Raw genomic sequence first — 25990 nt, 5'->3', positions numbered from 1 at the left:
CCGCCTCCCTATTAGATTAGCCTACTGTGCCTCTGTAAAGTAGGTCACAAAAGGTACCCTTTTAAGATTAGTTTACTGTGCCTCTGTCTAGCAGAGACACGGGAGAGATCCCAGGGGTGAATTTGCGATTTCCCATCCACCCGTCCAAAGTTCGCTTGAGGGTCAGCGAGGGGCTATGTCTTAACATGAATTGGGATTCTATTCCAGAGTGAGGGGGAGCCTCTGGGAAATGAATCTGTCCCTCCAGCATGTCCTATTTATTTTTGTGCTGAGGTTTAGGTCCCTGGAGCGTGCAACTCTAAGGGACTTGGATTTTTTGAGGTGGAGCATGTCCATTAATTCTGGGTTTGACATGGCTTTGTACATCATAGATCGCCTCTGAGTAGGCTGTAAGCAACTGAGTAGAACTGGAGTTTCTTTAGTCGAGCTGCATAGGACATCTGTTTGTAGCCCATGATCCTCTTGGTGAGGTACTTTTGGGGTCTCTCCAGTTGCTGCAGGTGTCTGGTAAGGTACATCCCAAAAGCGGCATTGTATTCAATTATGGGCCTGATGAGTGACGAGTAGAGGGGCACAATGACCTCTCTTGATCCAGATGCTAACGCTTTCATGATAAGGTGGGCAATATAGAAGGTCTTACTAACCACTTTGGCAACGTGATTATCAAAGGAGAGATTACTATCTACGTCGGTCCCCAAATCTCCAATTACTTCCATACTTAATGGATTACCACCTATGTGGTAATTTGTGGGCACCTTGTTTTTCCCAAAGGGGATAACTATGCATTTTTTAGCATTTAGCTTGAGGCCGTAGCTCTGGCACCAAGCATTCGTCTCTGTGAGACCCTTTTGGAGGATGCTTGTCAGCTGGAGATTTGATTATGGCCACCAGTTTGCAGTAATCTGTGAACTTTGTCAGCCATAATCCCCCCCGTGTTGGCCTGAACCTCAGAGAAGTATATACCAAACAAGAGCGGTCCCAGAACTGAGCCCTGTGGGACGCCACTTTTTTAACTGGTTTGGATTCGGACATGGCACCTGCGATTCTGACCATGTGGGTTCTATCTCTGAGCCAGTTTGCAACCCATCTTGTGATATAGGGGTTGATATTTAAGCTGATAAGCTTATTTATGATCCCCGAGTGGGGTATTGTCGAAGGCTTTTGCGAGGTCCAGGTAGGCTGTGAGGACTATCTTGCCCTCATCTATGGCTTTGGTAACTAACTGTTTCAAAGAAATCAACTAGGTTTAAGAGGCAAGATCTGCCCTTGAAGCCGAATTGGGTAGGGACCAGTGTCTGGAGGCTCCCAATGTTTTTGTTTGAGTTCCATGATAATGCATGACAGCTTTACAGACCAGACTAGTCAGGCTTATGGGGCGATAGTTTCCTGGGTCCGTTGTGGCACCACCTTTGCGGAGTGGGACCACTGTAGCTGTACGCCATTCTTTGGGTACATATCCTGTAGTAAGGCTAAGTTTGAACAGTGACTTAATGTGAGGGTTCAGTTCTTCTTGGAGCTCGTGTAAGAGACAGCCTGGGACACCGTCCGGTCCCATAGATGCTGTGTTTTTTTGCTTTGGAGAGGGCAGCTTTCACCTGGGTATCTGTGATGTCAGGGAGGTTACATTCAGTTGGGATAGGCGTTTGCTCCTTTGGGGGGGGGGAGAGGGGGAGAAGTTTGCGCTGAATCTGTCTGCCAGGATGTTGGCTACGTCTGTAGATTCAGTATATTTTGTACCATTATGCAACAATTCGGAGCATATCTGGGAGTTTCCGCCCATGTTTCTGACATAACTAAAGAAGGCCTTGTGATTATCTTTAGTGTCTAGGGCAATTTTTCTTTCAAAACTGGCCTTTGATGATTTTATGAGGTATCGAAGTTTCTTGCTAATACTGATCAGAGGTGCCTTTCCTTTTTGAGATTTTGCTCTGTCATGTAGTAGCTTCCTCCTTCTGTTGTATAGCTCATTTATGGCTGGGGTCCACAAGACCGGTCTCCTGTTTTTGGAGGAGTGAGTCTTGGTTTTATTTGGGATAGCACGATCCATGCATTCCTGCAGGTGCTCATAGAATGCATTTGTAAAGGATTCTGCGGATTGGGCTGTGTTATTCTCTGGCCAAGGGGCTTTGAAGGATTCCACCTCAGTCTTGAGAAGTGCAAAGTTGACTTTTTTGAGAAATTCTTAAGTGATTTCCTTGGCTGGGGGTGGGGACGGGATATGGATGTCCAGGGAAACTTGTTTATGGTCTGATCTTACCAGTGAGGGGTTTACCTCTGGTGTGGAACATGAGTCCCCATGTTGGTGATGACCAGGTCCAATATGTTCCCTCTTGTGGGAGTGGTGACCAGTTGTTCCATTGCGTTATTTTATAAATTCAAGGAACCGTTGGGCGAGGGTGTTTGGGCTTGAGTAGTTTTCCCAGTCAATGTTTGGGTAGTTGAAGTCACCCAGTAACATAGTGTTTGGAGAGACCTTCATATTTTCCAGTGTTCTCAGGAATGCCAAGTGGGGTTCCTGTAATAGGGAGGGTGTTCTGTAGCAAGCTACAAACTGAAAGGCAGTTTTGCCCGCTGTTAGTTGCATATGGATGGTTTCCGATGCTTCCTGCAGTGCCACTAACCTGGAGGTGTAGGTATCTTTGAATATAGATACCCCCCCTCCTTTTGTGCTTCGGTCCGAGTTTTGGGGCTGAAATGCATGGTATGAGTTATAACCTGGTAGTGCTGGGGGTGCTCTCAGGAGCCTTGAACCAGGTTTCTGTTACTGCACAGACATCAATTTTCTCCATACTGAGGTGAGTCTCGGGTGCGTGCATCTTGAGATTTAGACTTCTGGCATTGAGTAGCATTACCTTTTAGTTTTTTATCTTTGGGTTGTGTCTGGAGGTGGGTTTGTCCTTTGAGCCTTGCCTAAAAAACGGCACTATGGGGGTGGCAAGTGCCTTGGCCAGTATACGAAAGCCTAAGGGTGACTGGCGCAAGCTGTCCCTAGCGAAGCAACATGGCTTGTCGAGCATGCCTTCCCAGGCTGACAGACACTGGATCCCCTTTGAATGACACCAATCCTTTAGCCAATTGTTGAAACTGATCACTTTGTCTTTATACTGTGGCGTCATTCTTGGTGAGGGCAAGATGTTATTCAAGGTCAGGGACATACCAGCCTGGGCTACATGGTCAGAGAGCTCCTCTCTCTTTTCATGTAGTCCAGGGAGGTACGTCTCAAGTCATTCACACCAGCATGGACAGTGACGGAGTCATACTTGCTTTGGAGTGACCTGAGTGCTTGCATTATGTGGCGGATCCTGGCACCCGACAAGCAGCGTACAGTGACCTTCTCCTTGTTCAGTCTGGTGAGTGGGACGTCAGTGTGCCGGACAAGAGAGTCCCCTATAACAAGTGTATTTGGTGTGTTTGGCTTTATGGGCTGTGACTGTGAGGCACACTGATTTTGTGAGGTTTGTGGGTATTGTTGAGGGGTGGCTGTTGCTTGGAGCTTGGGAGGTCTTTGCTGTTTAGGCATATTTTTATTTAGAGCCTCCGAGTATGTTTTTATGTGTTTGTGTTGGGTATGCAGATGCAATAGGTCTGTGCGAGACTGGATTTGTAGTGTGGGGGGTTACCTTTTCCTGACTGACTGTGCTAGTCTTGGGTTGAGAGAGCTCTGCCTCCAGTTTGGCTGTGTAACTGCATCTCTCACATGCATTAAGAGTTTGTTGGAAGGAGAAGAGGGTTGTCTGTGTACATAAGGCAATTGTAACATTGCCTCAAAATTCCCAGATTCACCAGCTGGACTGGAGAGTAACCTTGAAATTGACCCTTGGACATACCAGATTAGTATAGGGAATTTTTTACTGATCAGATTAGGGAAGGGAACTGATTTTTCACCATCAGGAAGGACCTATCAGGAGTCTAATACTTATGAGCAGTCAAAGAGGGTGTAGTGCTTTAGTTAGTTGGTGTTTCCTTATAAGAGCTGAGCAAGTGCAGGGCTTTAGAAAGAGAATAGAGTGATTACTTTGAGAGTTTGAACAGTTCTAAGGGAAAAGGTGAAAAGCAGACTTTGTGGAGCCTGTTAGGCGACGCTGCTCAGTACGCAAAACCATAATATATATGTTTGCCCATTATATCTGAATAAGTGAGTGGGATTTTCATGACAGCATCAAGGAAACATTTTCCTTCCTTCTATGTTTTTTTTTTTTTTTTTTGGATTTTTCTTGGTATATTTATTATTTATTTGTCCCCCCCCCCTGGTATATTTTATTTTTTATTTTCCATTTGTTTACCAGGTTAGTCCGACTGGACACAAGATGACAGTTTTCAGCTGAGGCTGGGGGAGAAAAGCTCCAGATACATAGTAAACAATTATAAAAAAAATAATAAAAATAAATTATACAAACATAGCTATTTTGTACAAAGAGCATAGAAAATATAAAAGGAGTAAAATCAGAGTTTTACAATTGATGCAGCATACACAGTGGTTAAAATATTGAGAAACATAAATTCAAAAAGAAGTTTCCATAGACAGGGTCATAAACTAGAAATCATAACTATAGTGATATGATTTATGTTGCATTTATCTTTTAATGATGGTATGCGTGTATTATTGTACGTGTCATATGTGTAACTTGGCCAGAAATTGAAACTTGCAAAACTCCTCCTTGTGGAAAGTCTTATCTCAGTAATTTGACACTTTTTTGTAAGTTTCTTTCAGAGAATGTGTAGTACATCAATAGCAACAACATTTGTAAAACTCATCACAGACCAGTCAAAGACACATGAGCTGCAGACTCTCAAACTTGGCATTTTTTTTCAGGTGGTCCATTCTAAGTGAATGGAGGTCTAGTCTGACAACAAATGGTAGGGCTATTTGTTCTCACAGTCTGTGCACTGAGACAGATTTAGCTTTCCAAAGGAATCGCAATGTCTGCCCCCATGAGGACAGACAAGAAGTTGGGAATGATCAATTATTTTGCTGCAGGCAGCTTTAGGAAGTGCAGTAAATCATGGCAAGATAAAAAAAAGTTTTTTCATTGTTTGCCCGTAGTGGTCCTTTAAGGTACTGTTACAAGTCAGGAATAGGCTTCTGAAAGCCCGGACAAGATAAGGCTGCCCCCCCCCCCCTGTGGACAATAGTAATACTACAGCCTGGGTAAAACTGGGAGAAAGTGTTTTAACATTTCAAAAGATGGATATATAGTTAAGACTGCTTTCTTACATGGAGGAGGTAATTATACTGATTACAGAGTAGGAAGGTAGTGTGGCTGCTGGCTATCCTAGCTAGCGTACTTTGAAACCACCTGGATGTGTTCATTACAAACCTAGACTATGCTGCCAGTTAAAGTAGAGACATTTACTTTCTTGCTCCCTTGTCTGGTTTTCTTGCTCCCTTGTCTGGCAGAGTACAGGAGTGGGAGGCTCTAGAGACTGCAGGGCATTTGGACAGGTTCTTTATTCTTCTGATAGACTCTCGAGTCTTTGTGCAGAATGCTCTGGTTGGAGATCGAGGTTTGTTTCAAGAGAGAGAGGAGAAAAAATGTGGTGAAGAAACCAAGTAGTTTAGTAAGCAGAACAGCATGGCTTATACACAAGTTACAAATTGTATTGCAGAAATTAACCTTAAGCTGAAGTAATTCTCTGTGGTAACGTTTGGAAGGTGCAGTACCTTATACAAGACACTTATTGTGATTCATGCAAGGCTGAGATATCAGTACAAGACCTTGCATAGGTTGTTTTTGACCTGGCCTAATAAATACATGCAGGGTTCTTTGGTCTGAATAATAGTATAATACTAAGGAGGTTCTGGTAGTCAGTTGCTAAAGCATAACGGAGCACTTTTCACAAAGACATACGAGATTGTAGGCATAATAATTAAAGATAATAGACAAAAAATGACCTGACTTAATTACATTTAAATCAAATGTATAAAATTGCATTGTAAAGCTAAGTCAACATGTATTTGTCTTGGCAAAGGACTGTCTACAGGTCACGACAGTTAAGTCACTAAAGTGCTATTCTGTCTCAGATAATCAATGCAGTCTTCTGTTTCCCTTTAGCAAAAAGAGACAGATATACCCTTACACAAAAAAATTGAAATTGATTAATAGGGATAGCAATATGCTTATGTTAATTTGAGCAGTTAATATAGTTCAGTCCAGGTAAGTTCAATTAGGGTGCCCTTTTTTAAGGTGGTTCTGCATGTGCTAATATGATTTGATTTATAGGTTCATTGCTAGTAATGTGTTAAAGGGAATTCAGTTTCCATAACTTGAAATAAGTCACCTTGCAAGAAATTAGTTTAAAACACTGTCATAGAACCAGATTCCTAAGGGGTTTTAGCAGTTATTAAATTGATGAACTGTGGTCAACACGTGTTCCTCCTATTAATTTTTATTTTTGCTTTCATTGTCTTTAGCTCTACTATTGGTGTTCATGTGTCCTTTGTTACAGCTACTGAATGAGAATATCTGAGTAAAAGGTTTACGTGGGTAGTTAGGTTCTTATTGTTTATACTTGTATTACAGAGGATCTTACTTTATACACCCCTGAATTGTTAAGCTAGTTTTAGTGCCGCTCAGCGATAGCGCATACACATCGGCTAGCTATCTTTTGTCCTGCTTTTGAATGTATTGAAATGAGAGAGATGTTCATCGTGTTACCCTGCTGCAGTCATCACACTTGGGTTATCCTGTCGTCAGACGGTCCTGCAGTCGGCCGGATTTCCAAAGTCTTGGTCCGACGTCGGTTGCTGTCGCCTCATCCCTGATGTCAGTGCGCCAGGGGTACATATATTGCAACCGACGCCATTTTCTTCAGTCTTTCTTACCACGCGGTGCCCGAAGCAGAAGCAGTTCGCAAGTGCCGGTCGGCCGACTCCTGAGATATTCGAATTTCAGACCAAAGTATTCTATAAAGCTAAGTACCCCGTCGGGGAAACTTTTCTTGCCTCTGACCGATGTCAGAACAATTGCATTTCTTGTGGGAAGCAAATACCTCATAAGGATTTTCATTCTTACTGCATACCTTGCCTAGGCCCTGATCACGACGTCACTTGTCGATTTTGTGCTAGGTTTAATAAGCGTACTATTAAAAGACTATTTGATTTCGCATGACACTATTTTGGTAGAAAATTTAACTAACATGCCGTCGGAGCTACCGACGTGCACAAAAAGCACAGGGATAAGGACCGACAGCCCAGGCCTAAGCCAGATTCTGAGGCCTCCGTTGATCCCGTCTCCGGTTCTCAGTGAGGCTCCAACGCAGCCCCTGACTACCGCAGTTCTGGAACCCGAGACTGCTACGGATACTTTGACGGAATGTACTAGGCTGACGCAGCCTTTTACTTCAGGCCCTTCTGACGATTTACCTTCTAAGGACGTCGGTGCTTCTGAAACGACATTGGTTTCTGAAGGCGTTTTCAGACCGGCTCTGTCAAAACGTTTTCTAAGTCGAAGACTCCTAAATCTAAAAAGACTACACTTCAGTCTCCTGTTCTAGGCCCTCCTGACAAAAGGCCTAGACAAGAGGAAGATTCTGCTTCCTCTGAACAACTGTCTATTTCTTCGGATTCCTCTGAGGACCAAGACTATTCCTTCTCTCCTTATGAAGATTCTGATGCTGAGGACTCTATTCCCTCAGCTTCCCCTCCTGAAGACTACTCTTTTTGGGGAAACTTCACACACTATGAGGGAACATTTTCACTGGGAAGGTCAGGACTACTCTGATTCCAAGAAAAGGCTGAGAGTTTCTTTTACTCCCCCAATACAGACCTCTAGCCATCCCACCTGTTTTGGACATTGTGGATGATATCTATTTAGAATCCAGTTTCAACCCAGACTCTCTTCCTCCTGCTCCGGCTAAGCCTGACAGATACTACAGAGTACCTGATTCCCACAAATTTCTTTACAAAAGCCCTGTAGCTGAGTCTAGCTGACCCAGAGACAATCTCCCGGGGGGGGCTAAGGCTTCCATGGCTAAAAACTCAGTACCTTCTGAGAGGGATTCCAGAGCACTAGACAGGTGGGGGGAGAAAGGTTTACACCTCAGCCACATTAGCTATGAGGGCACTAAATTGTCAATTTCATATGCTTAAGTATTAGCAATTTCTAATCTCTATCTTAAAACAAAAGATAACCTCCCTCCCCTAACAATCTGAATTGAAAGAAGTACAGGATTTGTTGCACGCCACTGAGCCGGCGGGCAAACCTACCTTACAATGTGGGTTTGATTCTTTGGAGGCCTCCTGCAGAGCAGCTGTCACTGGATCGGTTATACGTAGGCATGCTTGGCTAAAGGAATAAAGTCTGCCTGATCATGTTAAAGTAAAACTACTAGATGCTCCCTTACAGCAGGATGTTCTTTTTAGAGTTAAAGCAGAAGAAGTTTTAAAGAAAATGGAAGATAAGGCGAAATCAATGCAGACAGTCAAAGATTTCCTAAAATACAACCCCCTCGCTTCAACAGAAACTGGCCAACAAAAAATTTGTCCTTTCCAGCCACTGACAGACCTCAGAGGGGTAAATACAGGTGCCCAAGGGGCAGAGGACAACCACAAGCCCAGTATAAACCTCGCCAATGGGGCACTACAACCCAGAAGGGAGGAGAAGACAGGTCTCAGCCCACCAGAAGGAAGACTCAATGACTTGCACCTCAGCTGGCCAAGCAAAACTCTTGGACAGCCCCCTTGGGGGGAAACTAGCACTTTTTTGCAGACAACTGGCACATGGTCACAAAGGACAAATGGGTCCTAGACATAATTTTATGAGGATACAGATTCCACTTTCACACCTTGCCAATGAAAAGAGGAATGCCAAACCTGCCACAATCCATGGGCAGAGGCACAAAAACAAATTACAGCTCTCATAGACATGAGAGCCATTCAACTGGTACCTACTTGAGAGCAAGGCCAAGGATTTTACTCAAGGCTCTTTCTAGTACCCAGAAAGGACAATGCTTGGAGACCAATTCTGGACCTTTCAGTTCTAAACACTTAACTTACAAGTTCCCAAATTCAAGATGCTAACACTACAGCAGCTACTTCCCATGTTGGGCAAGGAAGCATGGCTAGTAAAGTTGGACCTCAAGGAGGCATACCTGCATGTCCCTATCAGACAAAGTTGCACAAGATGCATCCGCTTCATTGCAGGTTCAACCCATTAATTCTCTGCACTGCCCTTTGGCTTGTCTACTGCGCCCAGAGTTTTCACAAAATGCCTGGCACCAGTAATTGCATACTGCAGACAGAGGAATTCAAATATATCCATACCTGGACGACTGCCTCATCCAAGCAGAAAGCAAAGACAATCTCTTACATCCTCTGGCTTTTGTGAAGCATCTACTAAATTGTCTGGGGTATACAGTAAACGAAAATAAGTCAAAACTAGTACCCTCACAAAAAAATTACATTCCTGGGTGCCAGCTTGGACACAACGGCCCAGAAGGCTTATCTTACACCAGACAAGCAACTACAACTGACTCTCAATATTTCAAGACATTGGCAACAAAGACCCAATTAACTGCAAGAAAAATTCTGCAGGCTTTGGGCTTCATGGCATCTTGCATTTTGATACCATTTGCAAAACTGCATATGAGGAAATTACAGTGGTACCTAAAAAGCGTATGGTCTCGCCACAGCTTGGACACTATCTCTCATTCCCTGCCTTCAACAGGAATTTCTATGGTGGTCACAGGCATGTCACCTCAACAAGGCTAAGCCTTTCACCTTGCCCCCAACCAGGCAAACTATCACAACAGATGCTTCAGACTATGCCTGGGGGGCACACATGGCAGGACAATGCATTCAAGGCCTATGGACGGCAGAACAAAGAAAAATGCGCATAAATCAAAAAGAGATGCTAGCTGTACAGCTTTCAAGGATCTACTACATCCAGGACAGCTTGCAATAAAGACAGACCACACCACAGTAATGTGGTACATAAACAAACAAGGGGGCACACATTCCTACCCTCTTTGCAGGCAAGCAATGATCTTACGGAACACAGCTCTGGCCTACCAAGGCCAGTTACAAGCTCAATTCCTGCCAGGACAGAAAAACATTGGTAGACGACCTAAGCAGAAACATCGAAGATCCCCACGAGTGGAAACTAGACCCACAAATATTTACAATGTTAACTCAAAAATGGGGCCTTCCAAATATAGACCTGTTTGCTAGTCCTCAAAACTACCAACTGACAAAATTTTGTACAAGGACATTCCACCATCAAGCTAGCTTGGTAAGTGGACGCGCTCTCCTTCAGTTGGAAAAACCTGACAGCATATGCCTTTCCTCCATTACCTTTTCTCACAAAGGTTCTTTTGAAGGTCAAAAAGGAGAAATCACGACTGATTCTCATAGCCACAGACTGGCCACGCCAGCACTGGTACCTGCTATTGAAGAATATGGCTCACAACCCACCATGGATATTGCCTCAAATACCCCATTTGCTCACGCAACAAAACAAACAGGTTCTACACAGCCAGCTCAAAACCTTAAATCTGGCTGCATGGCAAATCTATTAAACATCCAACCAGCTCCTCTTTCACACGCCGTTCTGGATGTTATTCTGGAAGCCAGGAGGCCAAGCACCAGGAAGGCTTACTCGGACAAATTTCTGCAGTATTTAGCTGAGATGTTGCACAAAGGACTTTCCTTTTCCTCAAATAAAATCCATGCTTCAGCTATCTCAGCTCACTACGACACGAATCCACCTTTATTTTCAAATCCTCTTCTAAGGCAGTTCCTCAGAGGGGTAAAAACATTAGACCACCTAGAAGAGCTCCTACACCAACATGGGACCTCAACTTTGTTCTGGAAAAACTAACGTTACCTCCCTTTGAACCAGCTTTCTCTGCAGACCTTCAGTTCCTATCTGGGAAGACTGCCCTGCTCCTGGCAATAACTTCAGCTAGGAGAGTCTCAGAATTACAGGCACTAATGGCGGTGGAACCTTTCCTTATTTTTCATCAAGGCAGAGTGTCTCTACGAACTCATTCTTCCTTTATGCCTAAGGTGGTTTCCAGTAGTAGCTTTAAATCAAGCCATCCACCTACCCACTTTCTTCCTCAATCCACAGAACAAAGGTGAGAGACTCCTGCATTCCTTGGACATTCACAGGCAGCTTCGTTACTACTTGGATAAAACTAAGGCTTTCAGAAAAACTGACCAGCTCTTTGTATCCTATGCTACAGCTTCTCAAGGGAGGGCTATATCCAAGCAAACCATTTCTAAATGGATAGGCCATTGCATATGGTTCTGCTATACCCATCATGGGAAACCAGTTCCTCCTACCATTAGATCCCACTCTACCAGGGCAACAGCTACCTCTACAGCCTTTCTAAGGGGGGTCCTACCAAGGAAATTTTAGAAGCTGCAACTTGGAGTTCTGTACACACCTTCACCAAACACTATCAGTTACCTCTTTACTCTTAAGTCCAGGGCGGGCTTCGCCACTGCAGTTCTTCAGGGCCTCATTGCCTCCACTAACCCTCTGATACCTCCCCCCCCCCACCTTAGCTTTGGGATTCAACCCAAGTGTGATGACTGCAGCAGGGTAACACAATGAACATAGTACAGTTTTGTACCTACCATAAATGTAGATGTTAGAGTGTTCACCCTGCTGCAGTCCAGGTTACCCTCCCTCCATCCCCTCTGATCTACTGGCTAAATCTCTGCTATGCCTTACTGATGTATTTGCTTATAGCTGAAGGGATTTTGTGTTTGTGCAGTGTTCACACCATTTGGTACTAATTCTGATAACCCTTTTGGGGGCACCTGACATCTGGGGCAAGAAAAACTGAAGAAAATGGCGTCTGTTGCAATATATGTACCCCTGGCGCACTGACGTCAGGGATGGGGCGGCAGCAACTGACGTCGGACCAAGACTTTGGAAATCCGGCCGACTGCGGGGACCACCTGACGACAGGATAACCCAAGTGTGATGACGGCAGCAGGGTGAACACTCTAACATCTACATTTATGGTAGGTACAAAACTGTACTTTATCTTTTACTTATTTTTAGGCATGCATTATGCTGGGCTGGTTTAGTGCAAGTAAGCGATGGCATATGCGCAGCTACTGGATATCTCTTCCTATAGCTACACATGTTTACATAAACATAGGTTCCAATAGCTTTTCATTGTAAATAGAAGAGGTTTAGTTTTAGTCTCCTACTTGTGGTAAGCTTATTTCTGTGGAGCTAAGCAGTGCATAGAGGCTCTGAGATGGTCTTTTAGGTTAACACGTTCTTTTAACAGCTGATCCTTATTGAGATGGATAACACTGTTGTATACACTTTATCAAAAGTGATAACTGCAGCTCACTAGCTACAAAAAGCAAAGAAACTCTTAGGAATTAGAGGGTTCTTTCTAATAAAATAGCAGAAAGACCATACTAGGAGCCAGAGTTTAGGTAGTAAACTGAGGTTCAGGCTCTACCGCTTCATTGCTGAGCTTTATTAAGTAAAGGTAGGTCACTAGGAATGCTCCACGTGGGTGGCGCAGTAAAACGCCTACGTTTGTGGCGAGGTGCACAAAGGATAAATCACTAGGGACACTCTACGTGAATTGCACAGTTTCTAACTTTTATGAAGAGGTTTAGAAGCGGTAAGTACACGCAAGATGTACAGTTTTGTTGGGGGGGTTCATAAAAGAGAAAATACTAAAGATATACTTTTTTTAATAGGGAGTTTACAGCATAGGAATAGTATCAAGATATACTACATTGTTTAAACTGCTCTGGACAACATTAGACATGACCTGAATTGCCTCCACAGATCAAAACATTCATATCCTTAAGTCATTTGCTCCAAGTACTTCTAACAGAGTACTCTAGGGAATTTAACATTCCCAAAAACCTTGTTCCCAGCTACCTCTCTACCACTGCACCTCCAGCATTCCTCTATTGGCGATATTCGAGCTACAAATCCATACTCTCCATTTGAGAGTTTCCAGCTTCTCTGTTTTTTGTTTAGTTTGTTCTCTTGTTTCAACAGCCATAATGATAGTTTTCTTGATCTACACACCTATTTACTTTTGTTCTCCTAAATATGGGTATTGCTGAAGTAGTTCATGTGTAGGTATGTGGTTTATCACTTCTTTTTTATCCCAAAAATACTCTTGTCAAAAGGTTCCACAACTCTGGGTATGTCAAGCATGAAATGTCTGCAAATCAAGTTAACTTAATTTTGAGCGTACCATACTAATTATAGCCTTGAATTTGGCAGTTTGTTAGTTTTCTTTTATTAATTTGTTAGAATGTAAAACGGAAGGAAAAGAGGACCTCTTGCTTGTTGAGGATACATTCTCCTTGTTTCTTTTCCAGCCCTTCATGTGTTTTATTAGCCCTACTTTTCTGCTGGGGAAAGCAGATGCTGCCATTGCCCTAATCCCACTGCCAACTGACTTGAATTTTGTGAATCAGAAATAACCAGTAAATAGCATTGCTTTCTTACATGTCTGGATCTTTCTTACATCGTTTGGAAGCACTTTTTTTACCATTATTTTAAGCTCGTATAAACATACTTTGCAATGATTTTAAATTTTGAGATTGGGTTTGGAAGGTCGTCTTTACTGTGTGGGTACTAGTTTTCAAGGTGCTAGTACTGCCCCCCCCCCCCCCCCCCCCCATTCAACAAAACCTTCCTTGTGTTTTATTACTCTTCCTTCCAGACTTCACAGGAATACCATCTGTTCTTGGTAACAAATTTTTATACGTTGCCTTTTTTCTTAACCGCGGTGGTGCAGCGGTAGCATTGTTGCCTCACAGCAAGAGGTTCTCCTGTTCGATTCTCTGCTGGATTGCCTTCTGTGTGGAGTCTGCATGTCCTCCTCGCGGTTGAGTGGCGTTCGAAAGACATGCGTGAAAGGGTGTCGGTAATTAGCAGACCGGAGTTCCACTGTGGCGACCCCTAACCAGGAAAAGCTGAAATACTACCTCCTCCCCCCCCCCCCTCAACCTGCCCCTATCCCAGCTATTAAACCATGAGCCTCGTCTTCTGTCGCAGTTCCTTAGTTAAGTCTTCCATGGCTATTTCCAGTTGTTTTTACTGGGTGTTCCTATTCCTCTGCATTTTGCAAATTTTCATAGGATTTTCTAACCATTTCTAATATTTCTATAGGATCTGTGTATAAGCTGTCTGGCAAGTCCTTTCTACTTTAATTTTTGTGCTCTTCAAAAAAATAAGTAGGTAAATTCTGTAACTCCTGTTTTCCTTTTTAGCAGGCCACACTTGCTGCTACTGTTCTGTGAGATTCCCCTTCTGTAATGCTTTAACCTTTTGACAACCTCCACAGTGTCTTCAGTCGAAACTTGAGACAGTGAGGACAGTTTTTAAATGGTGGTGATAGCGAATGTATGTACAGAGTGCGTCAAAGGTCTATACTGTGCTGTTGGACGTCATCTTTTCTGACATTAAAAGTACAATTAAGCTAATTGTGTGGATAGCTGAATATATGAATAATTTGTTTGTGTGGCGCACGCTATGCTAATACCCTATCTGCAGTCAGTCGTAGTCTGCAAAGTCTTTCCGTTTCCAAGTTGTTGCACCTTTTTTAGTTTAAAGATGTTAAAACTCGAGCCACTATTCTTGCATGTTGGTACAATTGGTTTGACTTCAGTGCCTGCATTCTGAGGTCGCATTCTGAGGTCGCTTAGACACAGAGAATACTTTAGAGGAAAGGCACATCATGAAGCTTGTGACCTGCTAAAATCTGTTGTGTGCTATGTATTTTGACACTGTTGTAAATGCCAGGGTGACATGTACATTCCACTGTGATGCGGTGAAGGTCACTCCAAGGCTAAGGTGATTCTGGAGATTTGGTTTGCTTATCTTGTCGTTTGAATTTCTGTGCTGTTAACTACTTGGGTCCCTTTTCTGCTCTGATTTTTGATAGCTGTCTCTCATGTTTGATTCTGAACTTGGGCTTCTCTTTAGTTTCTGTCCAGTAACTGTTTCAATATCCATGTTTAATTCTTGGTCCTTAGCCTTGCAGGTCCTGTTTTGTTATATCTACTTACCTGGTGCACCTGTTCTTTCAGTATTGGATATGCCTAGAAGCCTTTGAGAGAATTCCGTAAATCGATGGTAATAAACCCACCTGAGGATAATGGTCTAGATCTGGTTCCTCTGTACTATTACCCGATGTCTCCTGTACTGTGACTGTTCACAAAGCCTATGAATCTAACGTCTCTGGGCAGACTTCAAAAATGAACCATCCTGATAGCTGGCCATCTTAAGTAAACTTTACAAAGAACTGTATAGCAGATCAAAACTCACAACGTTGGAAGTTTTACAACATGTATTATAAAACTTTATTATAGGACGACTAAAGCAGTCTGTGAAACTGGGACAGTTTCTGAAGATAAAAGCTTGCAAGGTTGGTCTTGATGACTATATTAGGAAACTTCTAATCACTGCTCAAAACATATCCTAGATGGGTTCACCCACTCCAATCCAGTAGGCATCAGTGACACATCAAGAAACAAGTTTAATGCAGTCCTGATCTCTTCCAGAAGATGGTGTTTCACAGTACTGATGCCCCCCCCCCTCACTGCAGATGTGTGTGGTTTGTAAAGCTGTGGAATGTTTCATAACTGATCTGTAGTTTTGTTTCAAATGGAAGCCCTGTCTAAACTGGGCACAGGTTGGTTATGCTATTCGGTCATTCTCCATCAGGGGAGCAGTGCGAGTTTAAACCTACAAATTTGAGTCGCAGAAAGAGACCACTTCATAGAGAAGGGGTTTGTGTACCAAGCAATCTTTAATACAAAGGGTGGCTAAAGACTAAACTGAACCCTGCCGTTCTTGGCTCAGTAAACTTCTTTAGTGTATGCCTGGGGTTTACTAGGGTGTCGTGACCTAAAAGGCACTTCAGAACACTTCAACCTTGCCTATTCTTTTTAAAGACTTGAAGGTTGTTAGTTTATTGCCAAGCTGTCCAGTTTTCTTATTGTCACATTTTTTTAGAGTTCTTATTAATGCTGCTTCTGATTTTTTAAGATGGTATGAAGAGTATATATTTGGTGATGTACCAACAGGTTAAAAAGAGTGTGTTGGACTTTGCCCGTTTTGACTCTTGAAGCAGAATTCTGAAGTCCTGGTCTATTTTCAGACCGCATTCTGGTGACCTGCACGCATTTTGTTTCACAGCATTTTCAAGTGGGATTAATTCTGTATAATTGGCAGTTGAGTGGGGTACTGGTGGTAATTTGTGCATGTGGTCATTGAAATTTGTCTTATTAAAAGTAAATGCAATGCTTTTTTGTATTTTTTTCTTCTTCTAGGATTCAAACATGAAGTAAAGCAAGAAGACTCGTTTGGTTATGGTGGTCCTGGGGGCAGACAGCAGCAGAGTCGAAAGAGAACTTATGATGAGAGGGGGCATGGCTATTATGAATACAGAGAGGATAAACGGTAGTTATTTTTGCTTATAAATAACTTAATGTTTGTTGGAAATTTTGTTTTTAGGACCATGTCTTTGGACTATATTTTAAGCCTGAAGTGTGATGTAGATAATTCACATGCATATGGCACATTTCATGTGCCTTTGCAGGTGGCATTGTTGGGATAAGTTGTATTCTTTTATTGCTGAGTAGTTGTGTGCTTGCACAAGAATACAAAGTAAAAATCAATTTGTTCGTCTATTCTTGTGAAAGGTTTGTAGCTTTTAAATGTGTAATAGTTTGTGTAGCTTTTAAAGTGAGTAAATTATAACTCTGGGCTGCATGGGTAACAGTGTAGTAGTAAATGTCCAGTTTTGAAGATAACTTCGAGGCTGGCACGGTGGCAAGATGTTCTCTGGTTCGATTCTATGCTGGGGTGGCTTCTGTGTGGAGTGTGCATGCCCTCTGAGTTTGTTTGGGTTTCCTCCCACGTTACAAAGACTTGCATCTGGAGCATTTCTCCCCGGGCCGCCTCTGAAAGTTGGTTTTGTTCGAAATCGGACTTTCCCTGTTAACAAATGTTAAATAAATGCTGCCTAGCATGCTACTAGTCTGGAACCCCAACCACACACACGTTTTCCATGCAGCCTGTTACAACCCCAGATCTTATGTCTGCAAGAAAGGGCGTGACACCTTAAGATTAAACTAGCTTTTTGATGCCAGTATCATCTTGTCACATCTCTGCCAGGGATTCTGTACGCCCTACCCCATCTTGCCTACACCTTTTTTAAAGTGGCTAACTTTGCTTGTTTACACTGTCTACAGTGGCATTCCTCTCATTTTTGGCTAGAAGGGTGGCGGGCTGTCGTTGGGTAGAATGTGCTACAATCTCTTCTTGCCCCAGACTTTACAGTTATGATTCCATTTTTGGCGGCCTTAACAGTTGGTACATTCCTAGTATGTATGTTTTGAAGAGGAGTCGGTGTTCTGGAATGCCAAGTGGTTTAGGAGCACCAATGCTTCAGTTCCCTCATGCTGCTTGTTCATAGGTGTGTACTAAGCTAATGGCCCTGGACCTTTACAAGCCTAGCCATACCATTTCCCTGGCATAGTGCTACCCAACCTTAATTCCCAGTGCCTCTGTCTAGTAGAGCCACTGGAGTTATCCTCTGGGTGAATTTTCAGTTTCCCATCCACTCCTCAAGATTTCTCTTGAGGGTCAGCGAGGTGCTCTGTTTGACATGTATGGAAGTCTATTCAGTGGCATGGGCGGTCTCTGGGTTATGAACCTGTCCCTCCAGCATGTTCTGTAAATTGTGGTAATGAGGTTGAAGTCTCTGGAGTGTGTGGTGCGGACGGATTGGGATTTCTTTAGATGTAGCATTTCCAACAGAGCTGGGTCAGACATGGCTGTGTAAGTCAAGCAGAGACTGCCTCTAAGTAGGCAATTATGAGACAGAATAGTTGAGAGTTTAGTTGAGAGTTGTGTGTGTGTGTGTGTGTGTGTGTGTGTGTGTGTGTGTGTGTGTGTGTATAGGACAAACAATGTAACACCACAAGCAACTGTATAAGGAAACACCCACAAATGCTTGGTGTGATAGCGGAGACAAAATTACAAGATTCTCTGCTTGAACTGGATGAACGTATTTTATTACAAAACAAGACAACCACCGATATTCACAGGTTAAGCGCTTTCATCTGAATGTAACCAGACTTCCTCAGAACAACAACAAGGTGGATCTGGAGTATTTAAATAACCTTTTAGGTGCCAAACACTGAAATAGCAATAGCAGTTTAAACGGACAGTACTCTAAGTTATGACTACTTTTATACACTGCTTTAGATTCACTTAGTAAAAATGAGGTATATATCTGATAAACTATTATAAAAGCTATTAAAATACTGTAAAAAAAATTGTGCGTGTATGTATATATATATATATATATATATATATATATATATATATATATATATATATATATATACACATAATAAAAACATATATGAAAATCTATGTACATAAAAAAAATCTGAAAATCTATATTCAAAAAAACTCAAAATCTGATGATGACAGTGTCATAATGCCCTATAGCATAATACCCTGTACAGTTGATAACATTGTATGCTATATGATGTGCTAATATGTCATACGCTATATGAAATGAAAAAAATGAAAATACTAGATAACTCAAAATGACTGGAATTGAAGGCTACTAGGCTAACAATAAGAACGGTTTTATACTAATATATTAATTAATTCCTGGAAATCTAGTGGCATCAGTGAGCATCTGCTCTCCTCCATGGCCAACCAAGCCTTAATGTTGCCACCAACCTGATCAATAATGACAAATTTGAACTGATTGTCTTCACCGTTCCGATGCTCCCATCGCAACCCCTCTGGTCTGCCTGAAATATTCACTCTCAAAATGTATACAATTATAATCTAAAACAAGTCCCATCGTGTCAGTAATAATGTCGGAATATTTCCTGAGGCTATTGCTGAAATATTCTAAGCCAATATCTTTAGGAATACAGGAGAATAAATCCTTGACATTGATGGTTTATATAAACTAAGTCTCTACTCCAAAGATTGGGAGTAAGCTGTCCTAGAAACATCCATGAATCCTTAATTAAATGTGGGATGTTACTGTATACCTGTCAATGGCTACACCTAATGGAAATGTTTTTGACCTACTGCCAGAAATTATTGGTCTGAACGGGGGTTTTAATAGATTTTTATGTATTTTAGGAATACCAATGATGGTGGCTAAAACAGGAAATTCCACCCTCAAGAATTGGTGTCATTGGTAATCCTGTGGTATTCTTCTATGGCAAGATCAATGAGTCTATACCCAATATTAATCTCATTTAATGATATAGCTTCATAATTGCCTGAATAATATAAAATGTTATAAATCTCATTTATATAGTCCATCCTATTATACAGAACTCCACCCCCCTTATCTGGTTTCATAACCCTAACTTTGTTCTTAACTAATTCTTCCAAACATGCACGTTCACCTGTAGTTAAATTTTGATTAATACTACGTTGAATGTTTTTATCAGTCTTATATAAGTCTTATATAATTTGTTAAACTTGTAGACTTCCTGGCTAGCCATTTTTCAAAACATGCTACACCAGGGTGTGTACAAGGAATATAAGTACTTTTCTTCTTTAGTGAACCATGTTCAAATGAATTAATATCCAAGTTGCCATCCTTAAATTGGACAGCTAAATTTAACCTCCTACAGTACAATTTCAATTCCAGGATGGTATCAACCAAATTAAATCCAACAGTAGGGATACATTTCTTACCTTTTGTAAATAACCTAAAAAACTCCTCGGATGTTAATGTTAGTGTAGTTGAATACTTTGAATCCATTATTTGTGTGTACAATGCTCACCATGTTTGTCAATGACCATTGAGGAATGATTAGATGCATCAAGAATTGTTTCATCACCTAAGCCAAAATTTTTTTGATGTCCTTGTGTCATTACCTACTTTATTTACCTCATTCTCCTGTTCCATGGGGTGAATGCACCTTTTTGAGCAGGATAAAACCTGCCCCCCTGAAAATTGGTGCCCTTATTCACCTGTCTATCAGAGTTATTTTGATTCCTATCCCTTTCAAACATCTGATATTCTTTGGGCCATATATAAGCCCTATTCTAAGCATACTGCTCAACATCACGTTCAATTTTTCGAGATTTTCTTTGAAAAATACCTTTAGCGTTTTGATTGGCAAGGTTGAACTGTTTCATACAAATCTATCCACTGAGAGTATGCCTCATTGTTAATAATTTCAGTGTTCAATATATCTATTTGCTGTAATAACCCAGATAATTTTTCATCATTTTTCTTAATTTTCATATAGCCTACACCATAGCTATCAAATAGCTGATTGAATTCACCAATAGTTTCATTGTTTATCTCGATACCCATAGGTAATTTAAAAAACCTCAAACCTTTGGTTACAACATGCATAGCAATACATTTTGACAGATGGGCATTATCAATTTTTAAACTTTTAATGGTAAATAATTTATTTCCCAAAAGGTTTATCTTGTCCTTGGATGACTTTGCACCACCAACTTGTCGTCCTGCAGCATGATTCTCTATATTAGCATCATTGTTGTTAAAAATCATAATTATCGCTGAGAAAACGGTCCAAAAAGTCAATATCATTACCACCCAACACTCTTTATCAGTTGTGTAAATTTTATTTTTCTTATATTGATTATTACTTGTTGTTTTATTATAATTAGGGCTTGAATAGTTAACATCAGTACCTTTAAAATTGTCCATTTGTACCCTAATGGCTGCAGAATACGTTTTAATGGTCATCGGGCATTTGGGTCGTGCCCCGAGTCTTTCCACTTCATCACGATCATGGAATAGACTGAAATCAAAAGTAAAATCATTGGTCGAGACATTGCTCACATTTAAGTCCTCGTTGCGAGATAAAAGGTTAACATCCTCAGCACATTGCGCCTGTCCATTAGGTATATCAATCTGCGTGCTGCAATCCACCCGGTTGACAGTATGAAGCTGTTTAACTACATGACTAGATCCATCAGCGGAAGGTGTAACCTCCTGCGCATCCGTTGGCTTGTTCGCCTCAATTGGCGGCTCCCCCTTCGCGTCACCATTTGCTTTGCTCTCTTCAAGGGTTTGTAGGGCTGCCAAGGTACGACCAACAAGTTCAGTTAAGCGGAACATTTCCTCTATTGCTGTTTCAGTGTTTGGCGCCTAAAAAGGTTATTTAAATACTCCAGATCCACCTTGTTGTTGTTCTGAGGAAGTCTGGTTACATTCAGATTAAAGTGCTTAACCTGTGAATATCGGTGGTTGTCTTGTCTTGTTTTGTATAAAATACGATCTGAAGTAGGATATTCATTTGTCTGCAACCTGTGGAACCTGTGGGTTATGGATCCGATATCGGATCCGAACCGGCATAGTTTCCAGCTATGGATCCAAGCTCTCAGCTCCTCCCCTCACCCATAATGCCCTGCTCTACCCTCATGACCTCAGATCCAGTTTGCCGCGCTGGTAACTGGATGTGGTTTCTTTAGCTCTCAGCTAAGTGGTATTTTCTTGTATAAAAATTGAAATTTTTTGCTTTCTTTAAACTTTTTTGTGTGAAAGTTGTAGGTTCCCTTTGTGTATTGACTGTTTTTAGTTTAAATTTATTTACAGTAGTATTTTTTATTCCCTCCTAAGCACAGTGCATTAGGAGTGTGTGTGAGGCCTGTGTGCTTGTTTGGTTTTTGTTAAGTTACTTCTGTAACTTTTGGGAAGTTTTGACTATGGCTGACCAGCCTAAGTCATTCTTTCTAAATGCTCAGTGTGGCCATAAGCTCTCACCGGCTGATGGCCACACTTCGGTGTGTCAAAATGTCTTGGGGTTGAACACCTCACATCTGGCTGTTCCATTTGTGCAGGGTTCAACCCCAGGGCACTGAGGGAGCGGAGGTCAAGCTGGTCCTGGCGGGTCTTTACCGCCCGGACTCGGCTCCGACCCAGCTCGCCGGGGACTCCTGCGGTTGCAGCTGTTCCCCTGTAGCACCCCTCCTGCTCCTGGGACTCAAACTCCCGCTTCCAGGACAGGAGAGGGATGCTTCTAAGAAGGACGGAGGAGAAGCACCACAAGCGGCGGGCGAGACCTCTGTTTCGGCCCGCCTGCTAGCGGCTTCTCCCCGGCCTCACTATTGGGCGGTCTCCTCCTTCTGCGGCTCCGGTCACCTGTGTGCTTCTCACGGGTCCTGAGGAGGAGGAGACCCGATCTCGGCGAGGCTATCGAGGAGGCATTCCAGGCCTACCTCGGTAGCCTCGTCGAATCTACCCATAGCCTTCGGATGCTGATCTGGACGGATGATGCGAAGGTTCATCCAGGCCCAGATGCAGATGGGAGTGCTCTTGCCTCCCCCCGGGGAGCTCAACACCCTTTTCAAGCCTATTGCTCCTTCTCCGACCCGCTTCCGGGTTGAACAGCTGGAAACGAGCAGCGGGCGGGGGAGGTCGGATCCGATAGTACTGGTACCGGATCCGACCATGCCTCGAGTGCGGACCCGATCTCACCGGAGCCTGGATCGAGCGGATCGGGGATCAGTGCTCGCCGGCGCCCGTCTGTGTGTCGGGCGCGCTGTCGCCGGATCCGAGTGCTTCGCGCGGTTCCGATCCACTCTTCGGATCGAGGGGGAGCCGATTGTCGGATCCTTTGGTGAGGTCGGCTCCCCTTGGCTTTTGATGTAGTGGAGAGGGCTCTGTTGAGGGTCTCCGGACCCCGGCACTTGCCGGCTCGTCCCCGCTCCTCTGCACTGGGCCAGGCTTCCACCATCCGGCCCCTGGGACAGCCCGTTTCTGTGCCCCAAGTTGCTCCTATGGAGCAAATGGCTGCTGCGAGGACTCCTCTGACAGCCCCAGAGGAGGCTCCTCGCAAGCTTATCACGTCAAAAGGAGGCACATTGACTCCCCTGAGTCTCTCACTGAAGACACGGACTTGGAGGAAGGGAAGGCTCCCAGGTCACCCCGAGGATGTCTCCTTCGGAGACATCATGGAAATACTCCCGTATCAGGGGGTGGTCTGCCCCAAGTCTTCCTCGGACGAGTCCGTGTTCTTGGAGGCATTAAAGCGGGCCCGTCTACCTCTTGGGTGTCCCTGCCGACCCCCTGGTGGACCTTATTACCACCAGGGCGTGGAAGGAACCGGACACCGTGGAGCCAATTCCCAAAAGACCTGACAAAATCCTTAGCCGCCTTCTGACAGGACCCATTGGGTAAGGGGCCTCCTGTAGATGCCATGTTGATGGCGGCGGCCACAAAGAGGAACTGGCTCAGGAGGTCCCTCAGTCCACCCACCGAGCAAGGAGTCTCGGATGATGGACGCTTGGGGAAGCGGATGTTCAGTTCGGCGACCTTTCGGTGAGGCTGAACTATTTGGCACATGTTATTAGGATGCAGCGAGACCTTATTAAGAGTACGCTGCATCCCCTGAGTCCATTTCGGAGGAGGACAGAGCTCTGCACTCCACCAAAATGGCCACTCTAAGGTCAGTCCACGAATACTTCTATGCGGCTACTCTCCCATGCTGCGGAGGGCGCTAGAGCTGCGGGGACAGGACTGGTCACTAGGCGTCAGGCCTGGCTCCGCCACTGTTTCTGAGCCCTTCAAGGCGTCGTTTGACGCCTTTGATGGTTCTGCTCTGTTTGGCAAGACCGTTCGCGTTGACCCAGAGCGAGAAGGGCGGAAGAGCGCTGTCTGCCGTCGAATCCGCTTCTCTGCACCCCAGAGGCCCTATTCTAGGAACCAAAGGGTCAGAAGAAGATGTGGTTCGAAGTCGCAGCAGTCCCAGCCTGCTCGGACAACCAGTCCTTCCGTGGCAGAGGAGGACAGGGAGGACGCGCCCTAGAGGCAGAGGGGCTCCCAGAAACTTGGTCCAGGAACCTTTCTCTGAGCGGCCAGCGCAGCCCTGAGGGGCTGCCCGACTGCTCTACTCTGGAGGCAGTCGGGGGCGTTCGGGGCAGCTAGCGGCATGGGAGTCCATAACATGGGACCGCTGGGTTCTCCAAATCATATCCAGGGGATATCACATTCCTTTCCTTCACCTTCCAAAGATGCAGTCCCTCCCAGGCGTACCACCCGGTCAAGGGAGGCGCTTTAGCAGAAATTGGCCATCTGCTAGAGAAAAGAGCCATCCAGCCCGTTCCCCCAGACCAGATCGGATCAGGGTTCTACTCCAGGTTCTTTTAGTGCCAAAAGGCGGGGAACTAAGACCAATCCTAGACCTCTCTCTCCTGAATCTGGCAGTCCCCAAAGAAAAATTCGAATGGTCACTCTGCAATCTATTCTCCCCTTCTGGGAGAATGCCACTGGATATGCTCGATAGATCTCAGGGACGCGTACTACCACATCCTAATGGACAGAAGCTCAGGAGGTTTCTCCGCTTCCGGCTGGGAGCCAGTCACTACCAGTTCGGGTCCTTCCCTTTGGTCTCACCACAGCCCCAGGGTGTTTACCAAAGTACTAGCAGTGGTAGCGGCCCACCTGAGGCTTCAGGGGTGCAGGTCTTTTCCTACCTGGACGACTGGCTCCTTACCGCCCCAACAAGGCATCTACTTCTCTCGGCCTTGAGACTCCTTTCTCCATCTTGCTCCATTTCTGGGCATCACAATAAATACAAAAAGTCCAACCTGGCACCCACTCAGCTCTTAGATTTCATAGGGGCCAGACTAGGGGGGCCCCCAAGGGGGTTTCCCGAGGGGCCCCCCCCCCCCCCCCCCCCCCCCCCCCCCTTTTTTTTTTTTTTTTTTTTTTTTTTTTTTTCCCCCACTGGCCCCGGGGACCCCCCCCAGGGGGGGTTTTCCCTAAATCTTGGCCAGCTTTTTTCCAAAAAAGGGGCCGGGCCCAATTTTTTCCCCAAAAAATTCCCAAATTTTTTTTCTGGGGGGTTTTTTCCCAAAAGGGCCCCCCCCCGGAAGTTTGGTTTCCTGGGAAAGGGCCCCCCCCCTTTTTAAAAAGGGTTTTTCCCCTAACAGGGTCCTTAAAAAGGATTACTTTCTGAATTTTTCCCTTTGTTTTTTGGGGCATCCAAAAATAAAAGTCCCCCCCGTTTAGATTTTAGGGGCCCAAATAGAAACAAGAGTTAGTTCCCACTCACAGATTTTTTTGGTAATCCGGGATTCCCCTTTTCAAGTTCTAGCATTTACCTTAATGGCTATAATCTTTTAGTAAATCCATTTAAGTGCCCTCTTATACAGTCCAACCTTTTTCCCCCTCATAACCCTTTTGGTTAAACAACTTAAAACGGCCCCTTGTGGTGTAAATGGATTAAACCTTTGTTTCCCCCTCCCCAGGTAAGTTCGGGGTGGGGCCCTTGGGCCATAAAAACAGTAAGGGTTCAAAAATTATATACTTTTTTTAAGTGAACCATGTTCAAAGTTTAAATTCCCCCTTTTGGGGAAAAAGCTTTTAATCCAAATTCGTTGTTGGAAATCAACAAAAAACAAGGTTACCTCTTTGTAAAACCAAATTGGGAAGGGGAATTATTTTTTTTTGAAAAATTTTTGGTGGCCCAAAATCCTCCCCTTTTTTTGCCCAAACCTTTTGATTTAGATGGCCCCAAAATTGTCAATACCAACCAAATTTTTGGGGCCTTTTCATCCATTTTTTCCTCCCCCTTTTCCAGGGTGGCATTTTGCTTAAAACCTCCCCCGGAAAAGGCCCTTTTCATTTTGGCCCCCCCGGTTTTGTTTTCCTACCCCCCTTTCCTCTGTTTTTTGGGCCTTAAAAGCCTCGGGGGGGTTCCCAAAATTCTCATTTAATTTTTTTTTGAAAAACCCTTTCCCCTTTAAGGTTACTGTTAATTCCTTTTTTTAAGATCCCATTGGTTTAATTTCCCCCCAATTTTTCCTTTTGCCGGGAAAACCGAATCCTTTTTCCTTAATTTTAAAAGGGCCTCCCTTTTCTTCAAAAGGGCTATTTTGTTCAAACCATCATAAAGTTTACGAACCAAATAAACCCTTTTTGGGGGACGAAACCCTGAATCTTACGGCCCTTTCCTTTTTAAATTTTTAAAATTTTTTTTAAAGGTTTTACTTTCCCCGGAAGTTTCAAC

General features: G+C 43.7%; 1 protein-coding gene across 1 annotated transcript in view; it reads left to right on the top strand.

Moving 5' to 3' along the window:
• The window catches only part of LOC122801160 (heterogeneous nuclear ribonucleoprotein U-like protein 1), a gene marked incomplete in the record, with an annotated part of 399977 nt that overhangs the window by 18544 nt on the left and 355443 nt on the right, over positions 1–25990 (top strand). The window contains 1 exon segment of the mRNA XM_044070719.1: positions 16277–16406. Within this exon segment, the coding sequence (XP_043926654.1) occupies positions 16277–16406 (130 nt within the window).

The sequence above is a fragment of the Protopterus annectens genome, chromosome 4.part1 (assembly GCF_019279795.1).
Source record: "Protopterus annectens isolate FY-2018-M chromosome 4.part1, PAN1.0, whole genome shotgun sequence".
NCBI lineage: Eukaryota > Metazoa > Chordata > Ceratodontiformes > Protopteridae > Protopterus > Protopterus annectens.
Note: the sequence above shows the minus strand (reverse complement) of the source record. Positions and strands in the feature narration are given on the sequence as shown.